The sequence below is a fragment of the Sceloporus occidentalis genome, unplaced genomic scaffold (assembly GCF_023333645.1).
Source record: "Sceloporus occidentalis isolate IW3139 unplaced genomic scaffold, rSceOcc1.0.p SCAF_4, whole genome shotgun sequence".
Lineage (NCBI taxonomy): Eukaryota > Metazoa > Chordata > Lepidosauria > Squamata > Phrynosomatidae > Sceloporus > Sceloporus occidentalis.
Genome location: NW_028316984.1, coordinates 178,526,484 through 178,554,387, shown reverse-complemented (window position 1 = coordinate 178,554,387; position 27,904 = coordinate 178,526,484). Strand labels below are relative to the sequence as shown.

The 27,904-nt window shown below is 37.1% G+C and overlaps 1 protein-coding gene across 3 annotated transcripts in view; it reads left to right on the top strand.

Moving 5' to 3' along the window:
• Nucleotides 1-26,048, top strand: part of DICER1 (dicer 1, ribonuclease III) — an 80,161-nt gene extending 54,113 nt beyond the window's left edge. For all 3 annotated transcript variants that reach the window (XM_089522470.1, XM_089522468.1, XM_089522469.1), the window contains 14 exons: nt 2,528-2,667; nt 4,675-4,854; nt 6,063-6,276; nt 6,788-6,941; nt 8,290-8,472; nt 9,320-9,425; nt 9,523-9,698; nt 13,072-13,846; nt 14,683-14,838; nt 22,471-23,353; nt 23,481-23,749; nt 24,221-24,383; nt 24,471-24,546; nt 24,955-26,048. In XM_089522470.1, the coding sequence (XP_089378596.1) occupies nt 2,528-2,667; nt 4,675-4,854; nt 6,063-6,276; nt 6,788-6,941; nt 8,290-8,472; nt 9,320-9,425; nt 9,523-9,698; nt 13,072-13,846; nt 14,683-14,838; nt 22,471-23,353; nt 23,481-23,749; nt 24,221-24,383; nt 24,471-24,546; nt 24,955-25,120 (3,641 nt within the window). In that variant the 3' untranslated portion in view covers nt 25,121-26,048. The remainder of the gene's footprint in view (nt 1-2,527; nt 2,668-4,674; nt 4,855-6,062; nt 6,277-6,787; nt 6,942-8,289; nt 8,473-9,319; nt 9,426-9,522; nt 9,699-13,071; nt 13,847-14,682; nt 14,839-22,470; nt 23,354-23,480; nt 23,750-24,220; nt 24,384-24,470; nt 24,547-24,954) is intronic.
• The last annotated feature ends 1,856 nt before the right edge of the window (nt 26,049-27,904 follow it).

Genomic DNA, 27,904 nt, shown 5'->3' with positions numbered 1-27,904 from the left:
TGTTTTCAGATTTTGAATTTTTGAAGTTTCTTAATTTTCCAAACTATCGTCCTCTTCTATCCTCTATCTTCTAAAATCTATTTTCCCCCTAAATTGCTAAATTACTACAGCCTTAATTATTTTACACTCAATTCAAAATCCAAATATTCCAGTTTTGTTTTATCAGTTCCCCCTTGGACCCTTGTTATACGCTCGGGTTTGGTTCCAAGATCCTCTGTGTATAACAAAACCTGTGTATGCTCAAGTCTCATTAAGTATAATGAAATAGCAAAATGGTGTCCCTTATAAAAAATGGAAAATCAAGGTTTGATCTTAGAAATTTATACTTTTTTTGAACATTTTCATACCATGGATGCTTGAATCCATGTATAAAAAATCTGTGTATAAGAAGGGCCGACTGTAATTCTATATAGCTCTTCATTGCTGTTCATTTCTAAATTTTCATCTTCATCATTTCTCATTATCTCACCACCATCACCTGGCATTCTTCCCTTTTCCTTGGTAGCAGTGCACTTGCATTATGATCTCAGGGGTCCTGTTTAAATAGTGTTACTGTTATGGGTTGAAGATCTGGTAACAGTCAGGTATTCCTGGTGTTTATATTGTTTGGGACAGACCTGGACAACCTTTGGTAGGGGCCAAAATTAAAATAGACTAATCTTCTTCAGGCCACAGATTGTAGTATGTAGCAGCTCATTTTCTAAGTAAAGATATAATTAATGGTTTGTGGGAAAGTGTCGAGACACTTGACAGGCCTTTACCAGACAGGCTTTAACAAACTGAGAAAGGTAGAGTACAAGATTCAACCTAGGGATGGCAAAGATTTTAATTTGAATCCAGATTATTAATAAAATTATCCATTTGACATCTCATCACTGTAACAACACATTTTGCCTCAGAAATCTGTACATTTGCAAGGCGTGCAGTACATTTCAGAGAAATAAAATACAAACAAAATCTGTGCACATTTTAAAAGACAGTCAATTCATTACCTGCTAGTTCAAAAACCACTGTTAATGCATGTTATGGTACAGTGATGACTGTTTCATGTGTTTCCAGTAATTATCTGAGAACTATTTCCAACCTTATAAGAACATTATTGCCAGGCTTCACTTCAGGTTCAACTCTCTTTCTTTCTCCCAAGCACTTCATATTCTTGATTTGGCTTCAGATTAATCCAAGTAATGAACATCTCTTCCAAGCATGGACAATCTATGGCCTGCAGTAAGATTTTGGATTGCAGTTTCCATCAACCATTGACTGTGCTGGCTAGGAACAATGGGAGCTGTAGTCAACATTTGAAGGGGCACAAGTTATTCATCCCTTGCTGTGTTTACTTCCCCCTCCTCCTTATCTTTGTTTTTGTCAGTATCTGTTTGCATAAATTCATCCTTTTTGAATAGATGAAAGCAGTTGAGAAGGTGAAAGAGAAGATGATTCTGTTGATTCAACAGAGGTTCAAGAACACTGACTTACTGAGCATACACCTTTTTGTTAGAAGCCTACCTCACGTGTATTGGCAACATTTCTGTTAAAGTAGAATTTTCATCAGTTGCCAGCAATTATAGATGCCTGGCATATGCCATATTAATTTACGTTAGAGTGTTTTAAGAATGGGTTTTGGCTGAGGTACAACATTCTTAGTCACTGGAAAATGTTGGCATTGAACCATATGAATGTAGGTGAAATACAGCTTAAACAATCAGACTTTGCTATAACCCCCTTTTGCAGCATCTTTTGTCTCCTCACTCCGCAGCCCAATCCCAATGCAACTCCTGTAGATCAGATGCTGGCTGCCTTAAGTTTATTATCCCTGATCCCCTCCCTGCAACACATCTGATACGCAAGCTATAGTTCCTGTGCACTTCTTACTATTTTAAAAGGTCCAGTGACCTTCTACGGGTTTTGGAGAGTGTCATTGGACATCAGCCCAGCAATATGGGCTAGGAAAAAGTAATAAATTGTACAAGTGGAATTGCACCTTCACAAGTCGGGAACCTTGTTAGTATGCTTGAAAAGAATGCTGTGTACAGAGATTTAGGAGACAATTCTAAATTAATGGAATTAGAGTAAATATAACTGATCATTTGTACAGTTAGTTACAGTGATATGTGGTTCTCTGAACAAAAAACATTTACCAAACTTAATGTAACATGTGAAAATCTTGAAAAGATTTTCTTAGTAATTTAAACTTGGGCAGCCTTCCTTGAGCTCTTGGTGCAGGAAATTAAATTCTCTGTCAGTTTCAACAAAGAGAGGATTATTTTTAATTCTTCTATGTGTTCTTTTATGTGAACATAGAAAGTTTTACCTTCATTACCACAAAAGAGATTAGGAACTTTAGATCTTCAGATGGCAGATAATGTAAGATGCACACAGAACATTTAGTGAGGTCACCCAAATGTCACAGTTCCACAGCAGTTTTATTTTAAGCCATATACACCATGTTCTTTGCAAATGCTCTGATTTTACTGTAGTTAATGAATTGCTACTGGACTCATAATCTGTTCTCTATCAATAATTTTAGGTGAACTGGATGATCACTTGATGCCTGTTGGGAAAGAGACAGTGAAATATGAGGAGGAACTTGATTTGCATGATGAAGAAGAAACCAGTGTTCCAGGAAGGCCAGGCTCTACCAAACGAAGGCAATGCTACCCTAAAGCTGTTAGTATAGTTCAGTGCCTCACTATGTATGATAGCCTGTGATGTTTAACCATGTGTCTGTTTTTTCTGACTTGTAGGCAAAGGAGATACATTAATAAACTCCAGCTGTGTAAACCTAAGGTCTACCGAAAGGATATGCAGACAAAAATAATTCTTTTCTAAAATATCTAAGGAAAGGAGTTTTGTCTTACAAAATACCTGTAGTTGTTGTAGAAATGATCATATAGGCTGAGAGACTGGGTGTTGTTTTTTTCTGTTGAGGCCCGTGGGGCTGGGGGTGATGAAGAGATACAGGAAAACGATGAACATGAATTTCAGATACAGTTAATTTGAGTATTAGTAGTATAAAATTTATTCGGTCATTGACCAACAAAATCACAGCATATAAATATGGAAAGTCACAATAGAAATTCATAGATTTCTATACACGATTATGAACATTAACATCATACACAATTATACAAGCATTAAAATCATAAATAAAAGCAAGGGCTCTTACCATTTCAAAAAATAGTTAAGGCAAATCTGGTGCCAACCGCCAACTCTCCTAGGGTTCTCCTAAAATCATACGGTCTATACAAAATTGGCTTTGTTAGTTCCCAGTTCCCTTGCGTTAAAACTTTATGTCTATAGTATGCACAGATTTTGAGGCATAAGCAAAGTAAGGCGGCAACTTAAATGGTAAACAGCGGATATCATATTCTAAAATATGATCCCAATTTTTGTCGACTAACATTGAACTCAGACATGTCCTAGGTCGAACTTCGTTACTTCCTAGGTTCTTCCCTAAATGTCTTAACCTAAATGTTAATTTGATTCTATAGGCACAACATGGTGGAGCAATAATGGGTTCCATTTCTTTCTATAGATATGTGAGTCTTTTCTCCTTGTACATATTTAAACACTAGTAGAGCAATAAAAAACAGACTGTTGTTTTATGTTCTTGCTAGTATGAGAAAAGACATTCCCTGAAACAATGGAATGCGGCAATCTCATTGAAGTTCATTAAGCTTTTTTAGAACTAGTCAGTGGCTGGATGAAAGCCTATCCAGGAAGTTCTTTTTTATGACATGTCATATTTGGGGGGGGAGCAATATCATTTTTAACCATTGTTGCTCTAATCAGATCCAGCATTGTGGATATCCACTTTATAAAGAATAAATAGCTTTAAGTGTAATAGTCTTACAGAGGAAAGGAAGTACTTTGTACAACTGTTCCATCTCCTTAATTTAGGAAATGCACAAATTAGGCAGAGGAGGTGAAGGCATACTTCAGATTCCATGTTGTTGACAGCTTATAGGAAATGTAAGCCACTAGTTGTTTTTGTTTACAAAACTATATGGTCAAATCTGAAGCTACTTTATTCATAAAAGATAGAAAGGTGCCTTTTTCCAAGTTAGACCATTGATCCCTTAACTCCATATTGCCTACACTGACTGTTAAAGTCTCTTCATGGTTTCAGACCCACTCTAGCTCAGAGATTGTGTTCTTAACCTGGGATTCTTATGCAGGTTCTTTGCCACTGAGTCTTTCTCTTAAGATTTTTAATATGTAAAAAGCTTATTTCAGCATGTAAACACAGAGGCAGTACAGACCGGCACTTTGTGCCAGACTGGCTGCATGGTAGGGCTGTGCTAGGGCTGGGCATTCACATGTGCCCAGGCCTAGTTTCGCTACGCGGCCGCAATCATAGCACGCACCTTTCCACACAGTGCATGCCTTGATGACGGTCACTGTGGGCAGCGTCCAAACGACCATGGCCCTTATGGTTCCAATTCTAGGGCGCAAACAGGAGCTGTGTTTCACAGCTCCTGTTTGCACCAGGTTGAGGGCATGGCACGCAGCTGCCGTGTACCCAATCCAGCGCTTCCAGGGGCGGTATAGAGCTGCCCTGAACTGGCTGTCTGTTCAGTCCCACTGTGACCTTTTAATGGCTGACGATGAGTTGCTTTATTTTTAAAAAAAGGAAATTTCCAATTAAAATATAAATATATGCTCATTCTATAGATTCCAGAGTGCTTAAAAGAGAGTTATCCAAAACCTGACCAGCCCTGTTACCTTTATGTTATTGGAATGGTATTAACTACTCCTCTACCTGACGAGCTCAACTTCAGGCGTCGAAAGCTGTATCCTCCTGAAGATACTACAAGATGTTTTGGAATACTGACAGCCAAACCTATACCTCAGGTAGCTAAATATATGTTTGTGCATATTCTCTCCCTATTTCTTGTTTGCTTTGTTTTTCAACATTTGGAAGCGTTTAGATGTTTTCTTTGCCCTCATCATTATCTCAGTTACACATGCACCAAAATACTTCCTAGTGCACAGACGGTCTTTTAAAAATGGCTAAATTTTTGAAGCTCTTGTTGCTGAAATAAGTTTACAATACATAGCAGTAGCTTAACTTCTAGTATTGTTGTAGCTTCCCATGTTAACTTGTAACTGGATTTGCAATTATGCAAGTAGTTTGCTAAATGGAAGCAGTTGCTGGAACAAAATGAATACTAAAGGCTGTAGTTTTTTTATTATTATTAAAGATGCTATTGTTTCTCTGAGGGCAAGTAACTATGTTACTGTGTGTGTGTGTGTGTGTGTGTGTGTGTGTGTGTGTGTCCATGATCCTGAATCCTGTATATTCTTGTGCTTTGCACAATTAAAGTGCATCTTTTAATATAGAGTGAAAACCTTGTTCAACCTTGTTCAAGGCCTAGAGGCCCAAGGTTAGAGTTTGGGCCTAATCTAGTATGTTATTCTGTTGTATGGTAGGACAGTATGTCATTTTAATACCCTTGCTATTCTCTTCCATTCCACCCAAAAATTAACTCTCCTAGAATTAAAGGGAAATTAAAAAGAATCTAGTTTTCTTTGCAGGCTCTACAAAGCTCCCTTGGGTTGAATTCAAAAGTTGCCTTCTGCATGCAGAATCTGTCTTTACATCTGACTAGACCATTGTCAAAAGAAGTGAAAATCATGCCCATATAATACCCTTATTTGAAAGGGTGTGAATGAGCTTGCACACATTCCTATAAAGTGGGAAATTAGCAAGATCTTTCCCTTATGTCTGTTGCATGATGCTAGCTGCTATTTATCTTTGATCCAGTCTTTGATTCAAGTGCATTGCATACCTTTCTTCTTGTTTTGAATTCAAGCCTATATTAATATATATTAAACCTATATTAATTTGTGATTCCTTGTGCTTTTGATTTACAGAATACTATTAAGAATTGGATGGCTCAAATTAAGCTTTGCTTTATGAAAATATCTATCTCATTTCTGTATAGACTGTGCATTTTATGGCTGACCAAATATATAAACTTTGGTCACTACTTTTTGAAATAATTTCTTACTGACTTTGGGGTTCCTTTGTTCTTTTCCTCCCAACTTTCTGTTCTTAGATTCCTCACTTTCCAGTGTATACTCGCTCAGGAGAGGTGACCATATCTATTGAGCTAAAGAAATCAGGTTTCACTTTGTCTTTACAAATGCTTGAGTTGATCACAAGACTTCACCAGTACATATTCTCTCACATTCTTCGGCTTGAGAAACCTGCACTAGAATTCAGACCTACCGATGCTGATTCAGCCTACTGTGTTCTACCTCTTAATATTGGTGAGGAGAGTGTTATAAATATACATTTTGTTTACCTACAGTGCTTCCACCTACATTCAGAAAAGCTGCCTTCCATTCATGGAAGAGCTGTTCTTCTACACCTTGTGTTAGAATTATGTACATTTGAAGAGTCAACATATTCTCTTACACAAGCAGAAGCTTGAACTGTCACAGAATGTATTTATTAAAGTAACACTTAAAACTCTCAGGAAAGATCCTGCCCATGTTTTTATGGAACTATTCTAGTAACTAACTTCTTTCCACTCATGATTCTGGGATGTAATTTTGATAGGATCTTTGGGAAGAGTGTAGTGACCATGGTCAGAGTGACATCTGTATTGAAAATACCAAGAAGTCTCATGGTGCTAATATATTAATTGTGGCATTAGACTCTTTGCAGGCGGTATTGCAAAGCAAAGTGGCTTGTGATCAGCAATATATGTTAAGAACCTGAAATAACATTCTGAAAAGAGAATTCAGTTTTGAAAATTTAAATATCTTTATTTTTAAGTTGATGGCTCCAGCACTTTGGACATTGATTTTAAATTTATGGAAGATATTGAAAAATCTGAAGCTCGTACAGGCATTCCTAGTACACAGTATACAAAAGAGACACCTTTTATTTTCAAATTAGAAGACTACCAGGATGCAGTTATCATTCCAAGGCAAGTATCTTATGAACTATCAATCTCTCTGTGTGTATTTGTTGTGAGTAATTCCCAGTTGCTTTCATTTCAGGAGCACACATAACAATGGCTAATGATGCTGAAGGGTGAGTTAGACCAGTTGAAACAATATCACACCAAAATAAAAGACACCTGGAGAAAAATACTATAAAACTATTCTTGATTTGCCTTGTATAAGTTTCTAATCACTTCCTGAAAAACTTTTGCAATCAAATAGGGAAAACTATCTCAAATGTTGTATGGAAAACAATATGGTGTAAACCTGATAGCTAGTCCCAGCTAAAAGGGTTTTGTTGAATCAATTGCAGAATGGCAAGTAAAATTCCATTGATTCAGTGGGTCTCTCAAGCTGGGACTAGCAATTGGATTTAGGCTTGCATTCCTTAAAATCTTCAAAGGAATTAAAGTTGTTGGAAGTACTGCTAATGTATGTGAGGAAAACAAATGTGATAATTATAACATTACCATGGAATGTTTCAAATATTTCAAGCATAAAGGGAGAAGGAAATTGTAGGTTAAAGGTTAAAGGGACTTAATCAGGAACAGGAACTAAAATATGTTGGTTTTCTACTTATTTTGAATATGCAGTATAATTTTAAATGTATTTGTGCAATTTTATTTTATAGATACTCCTTGCTTGCTAATCTAATGGAAATAGAATAGTGAAAACCAAACAACAACAAACCAAATACTGTATAGTTCATCCTCTAATAATTTTGCTCTTGTTTCAACACCAGCCCACCTTTTCTCTTAATACTACATGGCAGACTTATTTAATAAGAAAAGGGACTGCAAAATATGTTGCTATATGGAAGAGTGTTTACTTTCAAATTAGATTCTGTTTGGATGTGTATAAAGCCCTTTATGTCTTGGCCAGTAAATACAGTGGTGCCTCGGGTTACGAAATTAATTCGTTCCGCTGTCAATTTCGTAACCCGAAAGGCTTTCGCAAGCCGAATTCCCATAGGCGCTAATGGGGAAAAGCCGCGATTCCGTGTGAAATCGCGCAGAAAAGCACCAAAAGTTTTTTCGTAACCCGAAAAAACTTTCTTAACCCGGAACAATAATTTCCTATGGGTTTTTTTCGTATCCTGAAAATTTCGTAACCTGGGTATTTCGTATCCCGAGGTACCACTGTATTGGTTGTTCATCTATTTTGATAAATCCAGCCATTTCAGTTAACCCTTTAATGGAGCTGTATTTTATTTTAGACTTTTCTTGTAGTTGCTTACTAGAGCTTACATAGTAATTCTAAAAGCATTTCAGACTTAGGAAATGTGTTCACCATAGCACTTCACATTTTAACCAAATATCTTCCTCTGCCTAGGTATCGAAACTTTGATCAGCCTCATCGATTCTATGTTGCTGATGTCTATACAGATCTTACTCCACTGAGCAAATTTCCTTCCCCAGAATATGAGACTTTTGCTGAATATTATAAAACCAAGTATAACCTTGACCTGACCAATCTCAACCAGCCATTGCTGGATGTGGACCACACATCTTCAAGGTAAGATCAGAGTTTACAGATGTTAATTATTATTCGTGTGGTATGACTGAAAGCATTGACCTTAACTTTTCCAAATCAGATACTGATTTAAAATTCTCCTCACTTATTTTCTTTTTTAACCCTATTTTGATGACAAACTTATGCTCCTTAGGAGGCTGCCTCAAAGATTTTTCAGATTGCTGTCTCCAAAGCCACAGAGGGAATGGGATGGAGGTTACCTACAGAGGGGGAGATCCAATTTCAGAACCTTCCTGCCTGCTATAGTAGAAACATTTTCTGTCAGTTGTTTGACACCTGAAGTGTGATACTAGAGGGGACAAAATCAGGTGGTCTCAGGCTGCAGATGCTCAGGATCCAATGCACTTCCATTGCCCTGACAAAGCCAGTAGGGAAGGAAGAAAACTGCTAGCCCAAAGACTAGTTGTGGGTGTAATACATTTTCCTTCTTTTGGGAAATGCCAGAATATCAAAGAAACCACCTCCAATAGCCAGCTCTTGCAAGGAGTAAGAAAAGATGGTTACCTTCACTGCAGCTTCTCATTACCTCCATAGAATGCTTGCATCGTATCTGTTTTTTGGAAGGCAAATATTAAGTAAAATTATGGTTGCACTTCATCACAAGGAACTATTTTAAGTGAATTTGAAGGTGCAGTGAAGCATCTGCGTTAAGAAAAACAAAAACATTTTTGTAAGACTTCTAAAATATTTTTAGGGGAAGTTTTGTATCCGTTGCTCTTAGCAGTTCTTATACAGGGAGATGATTTTCTCCTCATTGTACCCCCCTTTTAAAAAGAGTTACTGAACTGTATCTTTTAAAGTAAAGTTTTTCCTTTTATTTCGTTTTTAGACTTAATCTTTTGACTCCCCGTCATTTGAATCAGAAGGGAAAAGCTCTTCCATTAAGCAGTGCAGAGAAGAGGAAAGCTAAGTGGGAAAGTCTGCAAAACAAACAGGTAGTAATATACTTCCCATTTTATAAAACACAATACTCCTTTACTGTTTTAAAGATATAACAGGCTTTTCTGGGGGATATATTTTTCTTTATTACAGATTCTGGTTCCAGAACTCTGTGCTATACATCCCATTCCAGCATCATTGTGGAGAAAAGCTGTTTGTCTCCCTAGCATTCTTTATCGTCTTCACTGCCTTTTGACAGCCGAGGAACTCAGAGCTCAAACAGCCATTGATGCTGGTGTTGGGGTTAAATCACTTCCTACAGATTTCAGGTATTGAATTTGCTGTGGTTTTAATTATTTGGTCAAAATCTAAAGGATTGGTTCCACATTTCAGGCAGTGCATCCAGTATAATCCATCAACCCCTTGTTCACTCCCAAGACTTATCCAGGAGAGCTGGGAAAACTTTCAGAGCTGGCTTTTGGGTGTCAGGAAAACTTCAGAGGGGAAGATAGTTCTTTTGTGGTTTTAGGCTTATATAGTTTTGCTGAGCAGTATTTCTGTTAATATTTTGTGTTCTAGTGAGCATATTTTTTTAAAAAAAGGAACAAGAAATTCTCAATAATACGGAAAGAATCATTATTACATCTCAGGGTGGAGAAAGTGCATCCTGTGGGCTGCATGCAATCTTAAATTCCTTTCCTGTAGCCCTTAACACCACCATATTTCTCTTGCCTTATATCAAGGGATCTCAGGGTGGATTGCAATAGCATTAAAACAGATTAAATAGGTTAAAAACAGTACGAAAATATGAATAAGATAAAGCACATTAAACAGTATACTGAATTAAAATAGATTTTAAAAATTTAAAAGTTTTCAGACTTACAGTTGACCTTCTGTTTGCTCGGACTTTATATCCGTGACCCTCATGAAGGGCAAACGGAGGGGATTAAAATGGGGGGGGGGGCAGAGCTGCTTGTGGGCATGCACACCCTTTCAAGCCTATGGGGCTTGCATATGTGTGAGTTTCCATTTTATAACTACTAAGGGCATTTCATTACTGTACCCTGGCCTCCATCTGTCCATGTGTCCATGATTGCCTCAATAGAGGCACCCCCCTCATCCTTGTTCCCCTGAGATTCACCCAGACATATGCACAATATTAAAATGTGCACATACATACATATAATAAGGAGCAAACACTGTGGAGATGCCGATGCTGCAGGTCAGAACAAGTGTGCTAGGCCAGCCTCCCAATACTTCCCAGAGACCAGCAGCAATGCAGGAACCAAATGGAGGTAAATAAAATCAATTAGCAGGGTGTTCTCCCTCCTGGAAACATCTGCATCTATCCTGGTACACTCCTCTCATGGGCAGCTAAAGATGCTGACTCTCACCCAGAGGCTGTGAAGTGGCTTTCCAAGGCGCAGTACAGACTGCTGAAAAACAGTGCCCTGCCAGTGCCAGTTTTTCTGCCGGAGGGAAGCCGCAGCCGCCAAACTGCACGATTTCCCTCCAGCAGAAAAAGAACCCATGAAAATTGGGTTCTTTTTACGCCACAAGGCCAGCTATGTATACAGGGCCCCACCATTATTATGCCCTCATCACATGCTAGGGTTGCGGGGTGTGTAGGCGCTCCGCCCCGAGGCAACCCTAGCACGTGACGAGGGTGTCACTGAGGGCCCATTTGTACCGGGCCCAAGAGATTTAATCCACACCCTCATTATGATATTATTCCAAGACCCTTCTCTCATCCAAGGTCTGTTTCTCTACAGTCATCCAACTGGATGGGTGTACCTGCCCCTATGTTTACCTAAAGTGGTGATCTGAAGGGGTGATCCCTTTTAGTGTTACCTCTTTGGGGGTTACTTACAAAAAGTGAGGCCACTTGCAACCCTCCACCCATGGCTGCCTCTGCTTTTATATACCCTTCCCCCACAGCAAGCTGAAGGCTTGTGGGAAGGTTGGCACATCTGTTTAAAATCAGCTGTTTAGATCTTCCACAGCAGCAGAGAACATGATCCCAGTCTTGTGGGGAAAAACAGCAGTTCTGTGGGTATAGAGACCAGCAGGGACCTGATGCCAAAAGCACACTTCCAACACAACTCTAGAAGATCCTGGCTGCAGCACCCATTGTCAGTCAGTTGTTTGGTTTTTTGTGACATTATTGGCTGCTTCTGTATATAACTTTGTGGTCACCACAAAGACAGCACTGGAGTATACATCAGCCACTAGATCAAAAAGTGGGTCCCACCCCACCCCACCCCACCCCACCCCCAACTTTCCTCAAGAGTTACTTATCCTCATTTAAAAATAATAGTACCAGACATTGTGGATATCTTCCTGGAATACTATAGAGAAGAATAAGATTTCTCTATACTTTCTGTACAAATTATATTCAAAAAGAATATGACCAAGAGAGACACTTGCTCAGATTCCTCCAATATCCTGTTAAATTATCAGACACTGAAATGAGCAAGCATAAATATGCTTTTGTATTTGAAAACTATTAGTGTGTAAGAAGTCTTAGAGGATGACCCAGAAATAATGGGGACCAGACGTTAGCAAATGTGATTCTCAAATACTGTAGGTCTAAGTCTATTAATCCCTGTGCAAGAGAGATTTGGGTCTTCTCTAGACTACATTTATCCAATGCCTCAACCTTAGAAATGCAATCTAAAAATCTTCTTCTCCGTATCTGTCATCCACCAACTAACCAAATAATCTTAAGAGCAATAAATAAATATAACAAGCAGAAGTTGTAGAAAAATACAAATTTAACCACCATTTCAGGGCATTTATCCAAGCTTTACATTCCATTTATCACACACCCAATTTCAAATAAATAGCCACATTCCACACTCAGGGTGGTAAAACCAAAATCTTCTTAAGAAGCTATTTTCAACTCTTTCTACTTAAATTTAGGAATCCAAATAAGAATACCAAAAGTAAATTGAGCCAGGTACTTTACTTTGTAAGCCTGAGTAGTGGAACATATAAAACAGCCAACTTCTATAAAGAAAACCCTCAGGATGGCCATTTGGGTAGATTAGCTGACTCAGTTGCCTGTTCTCATTGTTCTGTTCAGGAGCCATTAGTTTGAATTGGTGTACCTAAATATCTTGTATGGATAGCTTGCTGTATAATATAGAGTCTGTACATTAACTTTTAAGCTCAGTTTATATCTGCAGTGAGTTTAAGTGAACACTGAAAGTTTGGACTTATTACAATTATAATCAAACTGTTCTTAGAGTAATAAACACTCAAAGTAAGCATGCTGTGTAAGAGCTGATATTCATGCATAAAATCCTGAACTTAATCATGGGAACTGCTGCATTGCCTGTTTTTATAGTACTGCATAGACTTTTCTGTTAGCATTTGCCTAATGTTTCTAGAGCACTGTTAGCCACTACTTTTGTAACACTTCATCTACCAATGTAAGTTATCTTCAGCAACCCTTCCAGGATACTAGGGTGTTAGTGCCACAAGAGCAGCAGAGCGTCTTTTAATTCTGTTAGGAGAGCTTCCATTCCTTTTCACAAGTTAACTTAGACCATGCAATTCCCAGAAGCAGTTTTCATGCATTGTAGTCAGGCTCTGGGGCCAGGGGGAGTAAAAGTCCCAGCATCATGGGTCGTATGTAGGCAGCACATATATGTGTCAATAAATGATCAGATTTTTTAAATTTGATAATTCATTTTACAGATATCCTAACCTGGATTTTGGATGGAAAAAATCTATTGACAGCAAATCCTTCATCTCTGCTCCTAGCTCCTCTCTGTCAGAAAATGAAAATTATATTAAGCACAGCACAATTGTAGTCCCTGAAAATGCTGCACATCAAGGTGCTAACAAAACCTCTTCTGCAGATAAGCATGACCAAATGTCTGTGAATTACAGAACATTGACTGAGTCACATAGTAAACTTCAAAATGATGTCTCAATAGAACTGGCAACAGTTAATGGCATTTCTTACAATAAAAACCTTGCCAATGGCAATTGTGACTTAGCTAAGCAAGATATTTGCCAAGAAAATCAGCTAAATTACTGCAAGCAGGAAATACCTGTACAACCAACTACCTCGTATCCTATTCAGAATTTATACAACAATGAGAACCAGCTCAAGCCCAGCAATGAATGTACTCTGAGTAAATATCTTGATGGAAATGCTAACAAATCTACCTCAGATGGATCTCCCAAAATGGCAGTGACCACCAGTGCTTCAGATGCTTGTAATCTTTCAAAAGAAAAAGTAGATTCTCTAACAAGCCCTTCTAATGGGTATTCCTCAAAAACCCTTGGCCCAAATCCTGGTCTCATTCTGCAAGCTTTGACTCTTTCAAATGCTAGTGATGGATTCAATCTGGAGCGGCTTGAAATGCTTGGTGATTCATTTTTAAAGCATGCCATCACTACATATTTGTTTTGCACTTACCCTGATGCTCATGAGGGACGTCTGTCATACATGAGAAGCAAAAAAGTGAGTGTTATTTTTATGATTCACAGCTGTTTAATAGAAATGAGTATGCAAACTTGAGAAAGGTTACTCAATATACCACTAGCCCTGTACGCTGAATATTCTAAGAATTTGCAAGAACATATTAGATCCAAAAGCCGCTAAACCTTTCTGTCCATGAAATGTTCATCAGCAAAGCATTATTGCCATCAGTTCATAATGACGGGGATATCTAATGTATTGTGAAAAATTATGGAAACGGATGACTCACAGGAGATTGAATTGAGGAACACAATAGCTTTCTGGTGCTGATTTCTGCACATGATTCTGTACAAATGTTGAATTCATTAACTGTCCATAAATACTGCATGAGTCTCGTAGAATTCAACTACTGTTTTAAAAAACTGCTCTTTGAATTTAGCCACTGAATTTAGCCACTAAATCCCTAGCCACTGTACCACAATGGTGCATACAATCCTCTTAAATGTAGTTATAATATCCTGATACTAATATTTATACTGGGGAGAATACAAGACCTGATCTTAATCTGTTTTACTAAACTTCTGTGCAGGCTATTTTGACAGCAAGTTTGACATAAATTCACATAAACTAAATTAATTGCTTTTGTATAAACTCTCTGTAGAGATGTCACACTTCATATCTGGCCATAACTTAACTGTAGAATAGAGACTGTGGCTTGTACTTTTTTAAAAGAAGCTAGTAGTTAGAAATAAATTTTGCCACTAAAATAAGTTTATAAGCCTTAATTTATAGGCCAGTTCTGGGATTTTTAGTGGTCTCCAAGTTTTTTCCCTCCAATTATTTCTCTATAGATTGTCATAAACATGTGTTTTTTTAAGGTCAGCAATTGTAACTTGTATCGTCTTGGAAAAAAGAAGGGGCTTCCTAGTCGTATGGTGGTATCTATTTTTGATCCTCCAGTCAACTGGCTTCCTCCTGGTTACATAGTAAACCAAGACAAGAGTAATGCAGACAAATGGGGAAAAGATGAAATGGTAAGCCTTTGTTGAAATACATTTAATATTAAATGTCTCAGTGTATAAGCATGTCATTACAAGTGAAAGAGGAAAGCAGGGTCTTGTTCTTACCTTACTTCAGCATTGTATACCTATAATTAATAAAAATAGGGACAAGGGTGATGTTGGATGACTTATGAAGAACAATTTGTGAAGAATGGTTCAATGTGAAAGTGGGAAAGGACAAAATTCCATGCAGGGAAAAGAAACTGTTTGCTTTGACCTACTGTTGTAAAAGTTTACAGAGTTGAAAATAAAGATCAATATTAATAAAATAAGGTGTTTGATCTGCATAGCAGGTGTAATGCCAAACTATGACTTCATGTTGAGTAAACTATTAGTCAGGAATCACAGTCTACTCTTCCTGACATAAGCAGTAGTTTTCCTGCCTCCATCACATGCATAGATGTGTATAAACATATGTATGATGGTGAATGAAAATTTATGTTTTGTTTAGCAGACTGTAGCAATGCAATGTAGGATGCAGTGGCTTAGTGGTTAAGACACCAGTTCGGATAATCGGAAGGTTGGCATTTTGTGGCCCAAGCACTGCATGGTGGGGTGAGCTCCTGTCACTAATCCCAGCTTCTGCCAACCTAGCAGTTCGAAAGCATGCAAATGCAAGTAGATAAATAGGTACCACTTCTGAGAAGCAAGGTAACAGCATTCGGTGCAGTCATGACCACCAGAGCAGTCCTCGGACGATGCTGGCTCTTTGGCTTAGAAACGGAGATGAGCACTGCCCCCTACAGTCGGTTACAACTAGACATTCATGTCAAGGGACTACCTTTACCTTTTTCCCAATCATTTCCCCTTTCAAAAGGAGATGTACTCAAACTGGCTGTGGTTTGTGTCTTTGGGTGTCTGGTTCATACATAATGTCTGTTACGTTGTGGCTGTACCCCACCAAACATACATACATGAAATAAATTTGCCAAATTTGTTTTTTGAACTAGCTCTTACATTCTCATAACTATTCTTTTCTCTATTTTGGAATTCCTTACTACTAAGCCTTCAGAAGCTCTAGGAGTATATGTTATTATGTACCAAAATTATAATAGGGACAGGAAAATGGTATTTCAGGATTAGAGTAGTCAGGATACTCACTGTATCCTTGGATACTCACTGGGTTTATAGCAGTCTTGTTAGCTCACTAAAATTCATTCTCTCTTTATACAGAATCAAAGCTCTGAATTTGTAAGCTTGAAATAGTATTTTGAGAATTGTTGATATGTAGTGAAAAGCTAATGAAATTCTGAAATCTTGCTTGGCAGTTAAAAGTGGAAAAATAGTGCATGTCATTTAGACCGAGACTTAGACTTTTCTTTTATAGCCATAGTCAGTTTTATTTTTGTTAAGGGCTGCTTTCCCTTGTAGGTGATTTGACAGAATCCCTCTTCAGGAGGTTTCATATTGCCAAGTAGGAGGGGCTGAAGCAAATTATTGGAAAGGTTCAAAGCCAATGCATGGCACCAATACTTTTCTCTCTTGCTTCTAATAATAATAATAATAATAATAATAATAATAATAATAATAATAATAATATATTCCGCTTAATCACTTGGAATCCAAGCAGATTACAACAATAAAAGAGGATACAGTTAAAATTCTAAAACCCCTATCCCTCCCCCCCAGTATAAAAACATAGTAATACTAAAAAGAGATTAAACCAGACAAATATTAAAACAGTAGTATAAAATCACAGTTAAAATCAATATCTTCTCATTTCTTTACTTCTGGTTCTGTCATGTTTATCTTTCTTTCTCGTCATTCCCATCCTGTAGGCTGCCAGAGAAGGGACAAATAACTGTTGTCAGATATCTGACTTGGCTGCTTTTGAATTTAGAAATCAAGCTAAAAGTTCATTTACAGTTGGATTTTTTTTATTTTTATTTTTATTTATTTTTTAATTTTTTTTGGATTGCTATGAGCTGTTTCACTGTTTTGTAAAGAATTCTGATTGGCAAAAATAATCTGATGTCTTACAGCTGGAAAAGGTCTTTGGATTTCTTTCTCTATGCACTCTATGAGACTAGATAACTTCTTTGCTCTTATTTTATTGAATTTTTCAATATTTGCATACATCAGTTTGATTTTTAAAATCCTGATGTGGTCTTTTACTTTATAATTGGTATTTTGCCATAGAATGCCGTAATTATGATTAGAAAGAATACAGAATGTTTTGAACTGATAAATTATTCTGAAATTCAGACTTTGGCTGCAGAACCACCAGAGGGCACACTGGATAGCTACTGCATGTAACATACATTGCAGAGTAAATTTGAATAAATTTTGAATAAATACAAGTGCAGTTCACTTTAAGAGGTTGCTTTTATACCTCTCTAAAAATAAAATTATATGAGTTTGATGTTACAACTCTTGTACACAGTGCGTGTTTAATAATGTAGCTTCTCTGTAATAATCTCTTAGCCAATTGTTGTCTGTTAACAGAACGTAAGGATACACTGAGCCCCAGTCTGAGAGAGAGGCAGCATATAAACAGAGTGATGAATGGATAGAGGAAACACAAGTTGTATGGGGAGCATAAGGGAGCAAATGCACCTGCCAAAAGTGTCAGTAACTAATATTAAAGTTTGCAGATGGAAAAGACACTGGCCCAAGGAACACCAGTAGGTCCTCGCTGTGTGATTGGAATGCACTTCTGAGTATGACTGTGGCTGTACTCAAGACAAAAAGGAATACAGTTATCTTAAAACCTGTCCACCTCCTCCCACTCAAAATTCCTAGGGTCAGTGTATAAAGAGTATAAATTGATAAATACAATAGCATTATGTGTTGAATAGAATTATTTCAGTTTCTCCAAGCCAGTGGCTATAACCATATTTCCCTCGAAAACCGGGAAGGTGGGGACATTTGCCAAAGCAGCAACTTCCATCACCCCTTTGTCTTTTTTGCTGCTTCATCCCCTGCCCTTTCACTCTAGCTGGCCTCAGCTTGATATGAGAGGGCAAAGGCGGCAGATGTACCCAGCAGTAGTGGCAGGGTGGAGGGTCTGTCAATCCAGCATGCAGACTAAGTGAGGCAAACAGGGTGATCTGCCAGTCAGTGAGAGCGAAAGTGACCAAACAGGCAAGGGAGCAGACAGTTGCTTTGATTGCCAATAAAAGTTGCCTTGGTTGCAAACCACATGCACCATGGGCTGGAGAGGGTTGTTGTGGGAAAGGAGACAGACAGGAGGGAGAGGGGAAGGACAACAACACTTACGGAGATTTTTGGAACAGCATCATCGTAGGAGGTGAAGGGGGAAACTTGGAGACTAGCAGCGGAGACAGCTAGGTAAAGCAACACCCAAATGTGGGGGCAGCTACAAACTCACAAATAATCAAATCCACAGAAGTAAAAACCAGGATGCTTTCTTTCAGTTGTCCTTAATTTACCAACAATCAGTTCCATTGGTTAATGCTGGATGCGTATTACAAGAGAGATAATGTTATATACCAGTCTTTTTGAAACTAGCCATAATTTAAATCTCTGTCATGTCCCACCTTTCTTCTAAGGGAAACTAAAATTAATCATCAGATGTTTTAGTCTTTCATCACATAAAAGGTACATACTTGGTTAATTTCTCCACCTTTTTCAGTGCTATGATCTATCAATCAGGTGACTAGAACAACAAGCAGTATTCCAAAATCTGGCTGTGGTGGATTATATAAAAGAATTGCAAGGCTGCTTCTCTTATTTTTAAGTTTCTTTTTGATGCACCCAAGCACTGAGGCTTATTTTAATTTCACTTACCCCTTACTTTCATGATATCTTTGAACTGGTTGCCATGAATGCCACTATCAGTTTCCTAGTTTTGTCCCATTTCAGTATATATGAAACTGAAGTCTTACTTTAATAAAATACATCAGTACCCTACACTCATTCTGATTTGTTTCTTGATATCATGTTGCCCATCTCAGACATATCTTAACTATGTATCTCCCACAAACCTCTTATTGTTTATCTGTGTCTCAAACTTTCTTTTGGTTTTTTAACTGGTTAGTGATCTATAATATGAACTGTCTTCTTATCCTATGAATGGTAAATTTAATCAGGAACTTCATTGAGGGAGTTTTGAAACACAATTTTTTGACAACTTGATACCCTTCAAATGTATTGGATCACACTTCTCATCTTCCACAGTGATCATACTGATTAGGTGTGATGGAATTTTGTCCAGCATTTCTTGAGAATACCATTTGAGGAAAGTTATTGTATCTTCTTGCCTTACTCATAGAACAAGAGCAGGAAATAGTTTGTATCAATTTGGCTTAGTTGTACTTACAAGTAAGAATGTAAAAAGAACAGTAAATTAAATTAAATCCTTGTCTATTCTGATCAGAATGGAGACTGCAGTCAAGACAGCAGAAGAAGACTAGGATTGGGAAGTGCATTTATGAAAAAACTAGACAAGATCGTAAAGTATACAGACATAATTCTGAACACTAAAGTGAAAATCATCCAAATTATTGTATTCCCCATCACCATATACGAAAGAGAACTAAACAGTGAGGAAAGCTGATAGGAAGAAAATCAAATCATTTGAGATTTGATGCTGGAGAAAAGTACCAAGTATACCGTGGATGATCAAGAAAACAAATAAATGGGTTCTAGAGAAGGTCAAGCTTGAACTTTCTCTGGAAGCCAAGATGACTGATTTGAGGCTGTTTTACTTTGGCCACATCATGATAAAAATGAATCATTAGAAAAAAACAATGATGGTAGGATAGGTGGAAGAGAGGAAGACCACACACCAGATGGTTAGACTTGATCAAGGAAGACATGGGTGTAGACCTGCAGGACCTGGGCAGAGCAGTTGAGTCAATTCAAGGGTACAACAAATTCTGGTCATATAGTGGCTAGTCAGTTGCTTGTGAGAAGACCAAACAGAAGGAGGAGTACAGCAGCATACATCATTATGGCTGACCAAAATGGTGAAGGGTCTGGAAGCCATGCCTTATTAGGAGAGACTTAGGGAACTGGGGATGTTTAGCCTGGAGAAGAGAAGGTTAAGAGATTATATGGTAGCCCTATTTAAATATTTGAAGGGGTGTCATGTTGAAGATGGAGTGAACTTGTTTTCTGCTGCTCCAGAGAACAGGACTCAGAGCAGTGGATTCAAACTACAGGAAAAGAGATTTCACCTCAACATTAGGAAGAATTTCCTGATGGTAAAAGCTGTTTGACAGTGGAACACATTCCCTTGGAGAATGGTGGAATCTCCTTCTTCAGAGGTTTTTAAACAGAGGCTGGATGGCCATATGTCAAGCATACTTAGATTGTGTGTTCCTGCTTGGCAGAGGGTTGGACTGGATGGCCCTTGTGGTCTCTTCCAACTCTATGATTCTAGTAAACCAGTAGTCTCATCTCCATGAATTCATCCAATCATTTAAAGCCATCCAAGTTGGGAGCCATTTCTATTGTTTATCTATTTTTTAAATTTACTTTATAGATTTGAAAATAGTCATCATTCATGTCCAATTTGATAACTGAAAGGTTATGTTGGTAGAACAGCATCAGAAAAATTGTATTACCTACTAAAACTATTTTTCCTAATTAGTTCAGATTTTAGTTCTGAATATAATTTGTATTTGAAAACCAAAACCTTCATTGAAACTGTAGCATTTATCAAGTTATCAAACTCTCAATCAAGTGTTTCAGTACTATTCCAGTAATTGTTTACATGAATGTCAAGTGTTGCTTAAAATATTTGGTCTAGAGCTCTTGCATCTGTATATAGATATAATTTAACAATTGTCTAAACTGGTTTATTCATGTGGAGAAAAAATTCTGTCTGCTCTGCAACAAGCTGTATTTACAGGGTGATTCAAAAAGAATGGTGCGAAACCAAAGAAGACCAACTTTACTTGTGTACCATTCTTTTTAAAATCACCCTGTAGTTACGTAAAAATTGCCATTTCACTTAAACACAGTAACAGTTCAGAATAAGAGTTTTGTTTTCTTTCCAATGTTCCTAAACATTGGTCCAAAAATATATACATGATTTTTTAATTTCCATAACCTGTGTGTTGGCTGTTTTGTTGTTTGAATGCACAAAGATACCTTACGCAATTATTGTTAGACATAACAACTCCAAATAAAGTTTAAACAATTTAGAGCATATATGATCCAGGGACTGGCCTCTTGCTAGACATTGGAACTCCCTGAAGCCCCATTTTTAAAAAAATACTTGATTTGGGTGTGAAAATCACACTTTCCTCTCCTTGATTTAACACCTGAAAAAGAGTGAAAATGACTTCTGCTACCATTCAAAATCTGCCCCGTGCTTCTTTTTTCTGTCACACATATACTCCAAAATCCTGATCAGCAATGGAATGTAATTTTCTGATATGTTAATAAGAAATGCTTGATGTTGGTGATGATAACTGAGAAATGACAGCTGGGCAGTCAGCAGCATAGTAAAAAAAAATCAGTAATCAAAAAGCTATTCAAGAATAAAATTATTCGGAAAATGAAAGTGTTTCTTAAACAAGAACGAAAAGACAGACAGGCTTGCAGAGGAGAAACAATGTGCCACAAAAAAAGATGGACAGATTGAGTTGTTAACTAACAGTAAACAAGCAAAATTAAAAGGTATTTAAAGCAAGAAATCTGGCAGGCGTTGAAACGTACACTGACAAGGGATTTAAGTACTAAAGGAGACCAAATAGCACACAGTAACCCTGAATGGATTCTTTGTATCTGTCTTCATGGCAGAGATGTAGACAGTTACCTTTGCCTGAGCTGATCTTTTCAGGAAAGAAGTCTGAAGAATTTAGACAAATAGCTATGCCAAAAGATGCCCTAAATCCAATTGCTAGTCCCCAATTAGAGTAAACCCATTGAATTAATTGCTGAATCATAAATCAATTTACTTAAAATCTATTGATTTAATGAGTATACTGTAGCTGGGATTAACAATTGGATTTCGACCAAAATTTTTGATCTTATCAACATTAGAAGCAAACAGATGACTGGTTCCAGATGCTATCTTTCCAAGAGTTCTCAAGAAACCAAAATGAGAAGTTGCTGATTTTATAACAAAAACTCAAATTCCTTGGTTTTTAACAAAAATATATAATGTGGCCACTATGGGACTTGAGCATCCGCAAATTTGATATCCACAGGGGGATCCAGAAAAGATCCCCATGGATACTGAGGGCCCACTGTATCACTCTGTTAGCATCTGAAGAAGTGGGTTTATTTCCATGAAAGCTCATGCCAAATAATAATAATAATAATAATAATAATAATAATAATAATAATAAATTAGTCCTAAAGGTGCTCCTACATTCCTTTTTCCACTCTCACCCTCCGCTCCTCCTTTCTATGCTTCAAGAAACTAACATGGCTATTTTGAAAACCAAATGCTATAGAATAGAGCACAAGTCTCCAACACTACCTTGTGGAAGCAACTAAAGGAGTGCCTCTCAATGCCTAGCATGCCAGAAATGTCCCAGACACAAATACTTCTTCTGCAACATAATTTGATGTGTTTGAATATAACATAGTGCAGGAAAAGACTTGTTTTGCCATTCTTAGTTGTGTTGTGAAATTATTTAACTGTTACAAGAAATGTAACTTTTTTCACCTTTTCTTTATTTTCAGTCAAAAGATGGCCTAATGTCGAATGGAAAACTTGATGAGGATTATGATGACGATGATGATGATGACTTAATGTGGAGGGTACCCAAAGAGGAACCTGACTTTGAGGATGACTTTTTGGAGTATGATCAGGAGCATATCAAATTTATTGACAATATGTTAATGGGCTCTGGAGCATTTGTGAAGAAAATATCCCTCTCCCCTTTCTCACCCACCGATAATAGTTACGAATGGAAAGCACCCAAAAAATCAACCTTGTCCAATGTTCAGTTTTCATCAGATACTGATGAGTTTGACTACAGCTCATGGGATGCAATGTGCTATCTGGATCCTAGCAAGGCTGTTGAAGAGGATGACTTTGTAGTAGGTTTTTGGAATCCATCGGAGGAAAACTGTGGCATTGATGCTGGAAAACAATCCATCTCCTATGACTTACATACAGAACAGTGTATTGCTGACAAAAGCATTGCAGATTGTGTGGAAGCCCTTCTGGGCTGCTATCTGACCAGCTGTGGTGAGAGAGCTGCTCAGCTTTTCCTCTGCTCACTGGGACTGAAAGTGCTTCCAGTTATTAAAAAAACTGATTGGGACAGTGCTCTGTATTCCTACATGGAACATTTAAACAGGCAGCAGAAACATCTTTCATCAATCTGTATTTCTGCCTCTTTAGCCAATCAAGAGTCTTCTCTGTATAAAGACTTAGTATATGGTTGTTTAAAGATTCCTCCAAGGTGTATGTTTGATCATCCAGATGCTGAGAGAACCTTAAATCACCTTATATCTGGCTTTGCAAGTTTTGAGAAGAAAATCAACTACAGTTTTAAGAACAAGGCTTATCTACTTCAGGCATTTACCCATGCCTCCTATCATTACAATACCATTACTGGTAAGTTATTTGAAAAATTGCTTACTGTATTAAGTTTAGAGATAGGAAGGAATGCAAATTATTTGGAAGGAATGTTAATTGTACTGCTCTGTATTTGCCTCCAATCCCTCAACCCTTGTATGTTAAGATTGTTACCAGCGGTTGGAATTCCTGGGAGATGCAATTTTGGACTACCTCATAACCAAGCACCTTTACGAAGACCCACGGCAGCACTCTCCAGGAGTTCTAACAGACCTACGATCTGCTCTCGTTAATAACACCATCTTTGCCTCTTTGGCTGTAAAGTATGACTACCACAAATACTTCAAAGCTGTCTCTCCTGAGCTATTTCATGTTATTGATGATTTCGTACAGTTTCAGATGGAAAAAAATGAAATGCAAGGAATGGATTCTGAGGTTAGTGATATTAGAAAAACTATTTCTTTAGTATTGAATCACATTTAATGTGTCAACTCATTCCTTAAACATGAGATTTTTTTTAAAAAAGTATACAATAAAAAAATTTGATATATGTTCTTATTAAACACTGTAATTATTGAACATTTTCTATTTAAAATATTGGCTTTATGTGTGACATAAAGAGGGCATGGTGAATACTACAAAAATATTCCAAACTACTAACTAAGCTATGTTAATTATGTGATATAAAAACTGTACTTTCTCTTCAGATACCCATATTTTGTTCAATTTAAAACTAATTATAGATAGCTAATTAAACTCCAAATTGTGTTTCATTAATTCTTCCTTACTCTCAATAATCAAAAGCATGTAGTTGAAAGTTTGTCTCTGGTGACCTGATGAAACACCATATTCTATTTTAAGTTTGTGTGCTCAGTTGAACCCCCTAACTTTTGCTGTGATTGTTAGCTCCGAAGATCTGAAGAAGATGAAGAAAAAGAAGAAGATATAGAAGTACCAAAGGCCATGGGAGATATATTTGAATCTCTAGCTGGTGCCATTTACATGGATAGTGGAATGTCGCTGGAAATGGTTTGGCAAGTGTACTATCCAATGATGAGGCCATTAATAGGTAATGTAAATGTTTTTGGAATATAAATTCAGTAATTCATTGTTTGCAATTAGGAAGGTTACAATTATATATGTATTTTTCAATCAGAAAAATTCTCTGCAAATGTGCCCCGTTCACCGGTAAGAGAGCTGCTGGAGATGGAGCCTGAGACAGCTAAATTTAGGTAAGAATTCATTTGTTTCTAATTTGTACAAAATATTTCTAAACTCATGAATCAAGCAAAAGTTTTATGGTATAAAAATTTGAATAGAATGCTCTTCCAGGAACAGAAATTCTCAAGAAATGGAAAGAACATCAATATGCCTATTTTTGCTGATATTTATGGTAGCTACAGGATGATTTTCCCCACTCTGTGTGTTTTTGTTGATGTGTGGTTGTTTCTACCAAAAAAAACCCATTGTAATATATCCACGAAGAAGAAGTACATGAAAGTATTTGCTGCTATAGATTACCATAATAATTATTCTGGGGCTGATTGTTCTTTGAGTATCTTGGCTGTCATTCATTCATTCATTCATTCATTCATTCGTTCATTTTCTATTTGTCCTCTCTCCTTCTGTTTCTTATGAAGTCCTGCAGAAAGAACCTATGATGGAAAGGTCAGAGTAACAGTGGAAGTTGTAGGGAAGGGAAAGTTCAAAGGTGTTGGAAGAAGCTATCGGATTGCCAAATCTGCAGCAGCAAGAAGAGCTCTACGAAGCCTCAAAGCGAATCAACCTCAGGTTCCAAATAGCTGAGACACCTCTTCAAAACACAAACACACAATACAGAGAAATTTAAAAGATGATGTTGAGAGGAACAAATTGAAGACAGCAGTTAAAAGTTTGATAACAAAATAGCTAATAACATTTAACATGTATACATAATTTTGGAACTAATTGTAGTTATAGGATGGTTGTTTTTTTGCGCAAACACAATCTTGTCTTCTTTCCTCACTTCTGCTTTGTTTAATCACAAGAGTGCTTTAATGATGACATTTAGCAAGTGTTCGAAATAACTGTTGTCAGGTATCTTTGGTTTACTTTGTCAGTACTGCTTTGCTTAGTGTTTAAAGGCTAGGAAGCTTATGTCTGTTATAGTTGCTATATATATATATATATATATATATATATATATATAGTGATTTTGAAATTCCTCAAATCTGTGCACTAATGCCAGTCACGAAGCAGTTTATAAACTGTACTGGATGATTTGATGTAAGGATAAGTGTGCCAGTATTGTCCTCCTTCTTTCCATGCCATCATTGCATTAAGATGGCATTCCCAATCATTATTGCACTTATTCATTAGGGAGTGGTTTTTAATTGAAATGTCTGGCATCCAATAGACTTTTAAATTGATGCCACACAGTCTTGCAAAAGGTTCCTGCCTTAAAAGTACGTAAGCCCTCACTAATACGACCTTTTCAATCATTTCTCATACTCTTTGGAGCAAACGGTATTACATTCCCTTCACTTTTAGAATGCATTTTACAGTGATAAAGCTCCATATTTACAGTACATGTTAGTTTAGCTGTGACTTAACTTATTACACAACTGTAATAGAAATTGTATTCATATATATGTAGTGAGGTTATTTTTAACAATTCAAAGAAAATGGTTAGTCTAGAGTTTATTTGATATTGCAAACAAAGGTTTCCCACTAAGTTCCAATGTGTTTTTTTTTTTTTTTTTTTTTTTTAAAGTCAAAGGGTTTAGCCTGAGTACAATCCATCACTCTTGGGGGAACCTCCTTTCAGTTCAAGAGGCTTGTGTGGGAGATTTTGGTGGATTGCAGACATTGTTCCGGTATTGGAACTTTGTGATAATAGTTAATTGCACAGTGCAAACTGTTGCTTTAAAAAAAAAAAGAACCTTTGACATATCGCACCTAAAGTATGCTGCAGATTTTATATTGGATACATATTTAACAAACAGAGCACCTTTACACCTTTAAGAGCGATTTCCACATAAATTTCTTACTGTACTTTTCAGAATTGCATGCATATTTCACCTACCAAAGCTGTGCTGTTAAAATGCCATGGAAGTTGTTGTGTGAGAGAAACTGCCATACTTTTGATACATCTGTGATTTTGGTCCTTTAAAGTAGAGTAGTTCATTATCGTTGTTTCAGTTAATATGAAAGCATATATTTTTAGGCTATGCCTAAATTTCTTTAGATATTAGTAGGCACCCTTCACTTAAATACCTCAGTTCTTCTATGTTCTTTTGTGTCTTTTTTTTTTTTCTTTTCGCATGCATTTTTTCCTGTTTTGGTGCTATGTGTATGTATTATGCTTGAAATTTTAATTTTTGCACTGTAACTATAATACCTCTTAATTTACCTTTTTAAAAAGCTGTGGGTCATCTTGCACTCCCACCAATATCAATAGAGGTTTGCTGCAATTTTACCCCATTAATTATGCTTGAAGTTTGAGAGAGCTGAGCAAGTTTTTAATGTTTTCCAGCACAGTGGTCTGCTCGTGATGCTGTTTTATGTGTTAAATTACTGATAATACTGTTCGCTGCTTTTAAAAATCCCCTTCCCGCACATACACATGCATTCAAAATTTAAAGAGGAAAAACATCTGGCTTACCTTGCTAAAAGGGGAGAAACATGCCTTAGTTATAGGAGACATCAAGCTTTTCTGAAATATAGAATTTAGTTTTGAGCAACAGATTTTTTGATTAGATTTCCAATGACAGTGAAATGAAATAATACTTGTATGAGGTTTTAGTCACAGTGAGAAAATAAAATACCATGGACGGCATAAAGGATGTGATCCAGTGCCAGGGTGAACTGCACATGCATCTTAAAGTTTCTGTCTTTTCACTGCATCCCACTGAAATGGATGAAGAAAGAAATCATTATTTTGAGCCTTAAAAGTGGTTGTTCTATTCACTGTGAATAGCTGTTTTGAAAATTGCTATATGCATAATGTTGCCCCCTCCCTCCACCAATGCAAATAGCTTTGGATTGTGGACATCTGTTGCCATGTTTAGATAATACAGCAAGTGCTGATCACTGACTCCAGAATTGCTTTCAAAGTATTTTACCCCCACATTTCATGAGGACTTTTCAACTGTAAGTAGACTGATGATTGCAATATAAACGCTCAGTATGCCAGCATAGAGGTATAAAGTTCATTTATGAAAGAAGACATACAGTCACCTATGTTGCCCTGAGTGAGAACTTTGCAACTCTAGGAAATAATTTTTTATAATATCAGTGGGTTTTTTCCTGCTGACACACATCAGTCTGTTAAAAACTCACAACATCCATGTAGTTTTAAAAGGGGGCATGTCTTATTCCAATCAAATGTGCAAAGTGTGTATGTGTTTAATGAAACATCACAGGTGAAATTAGAACCAACTGAAAGATTGAAATATAGTCAGTGAACACTTTAAATGCATGTTTAATACCTGGGTAATATCAAACGTTAGAGTGTAGCCTGAGGATAACAGAGGAGTCTGGTAATTGCGGACTCTAGTCAGATATATTCAATGCCCCTGTGATGTTTCAAGAAAATACTGAGTAGAGGCC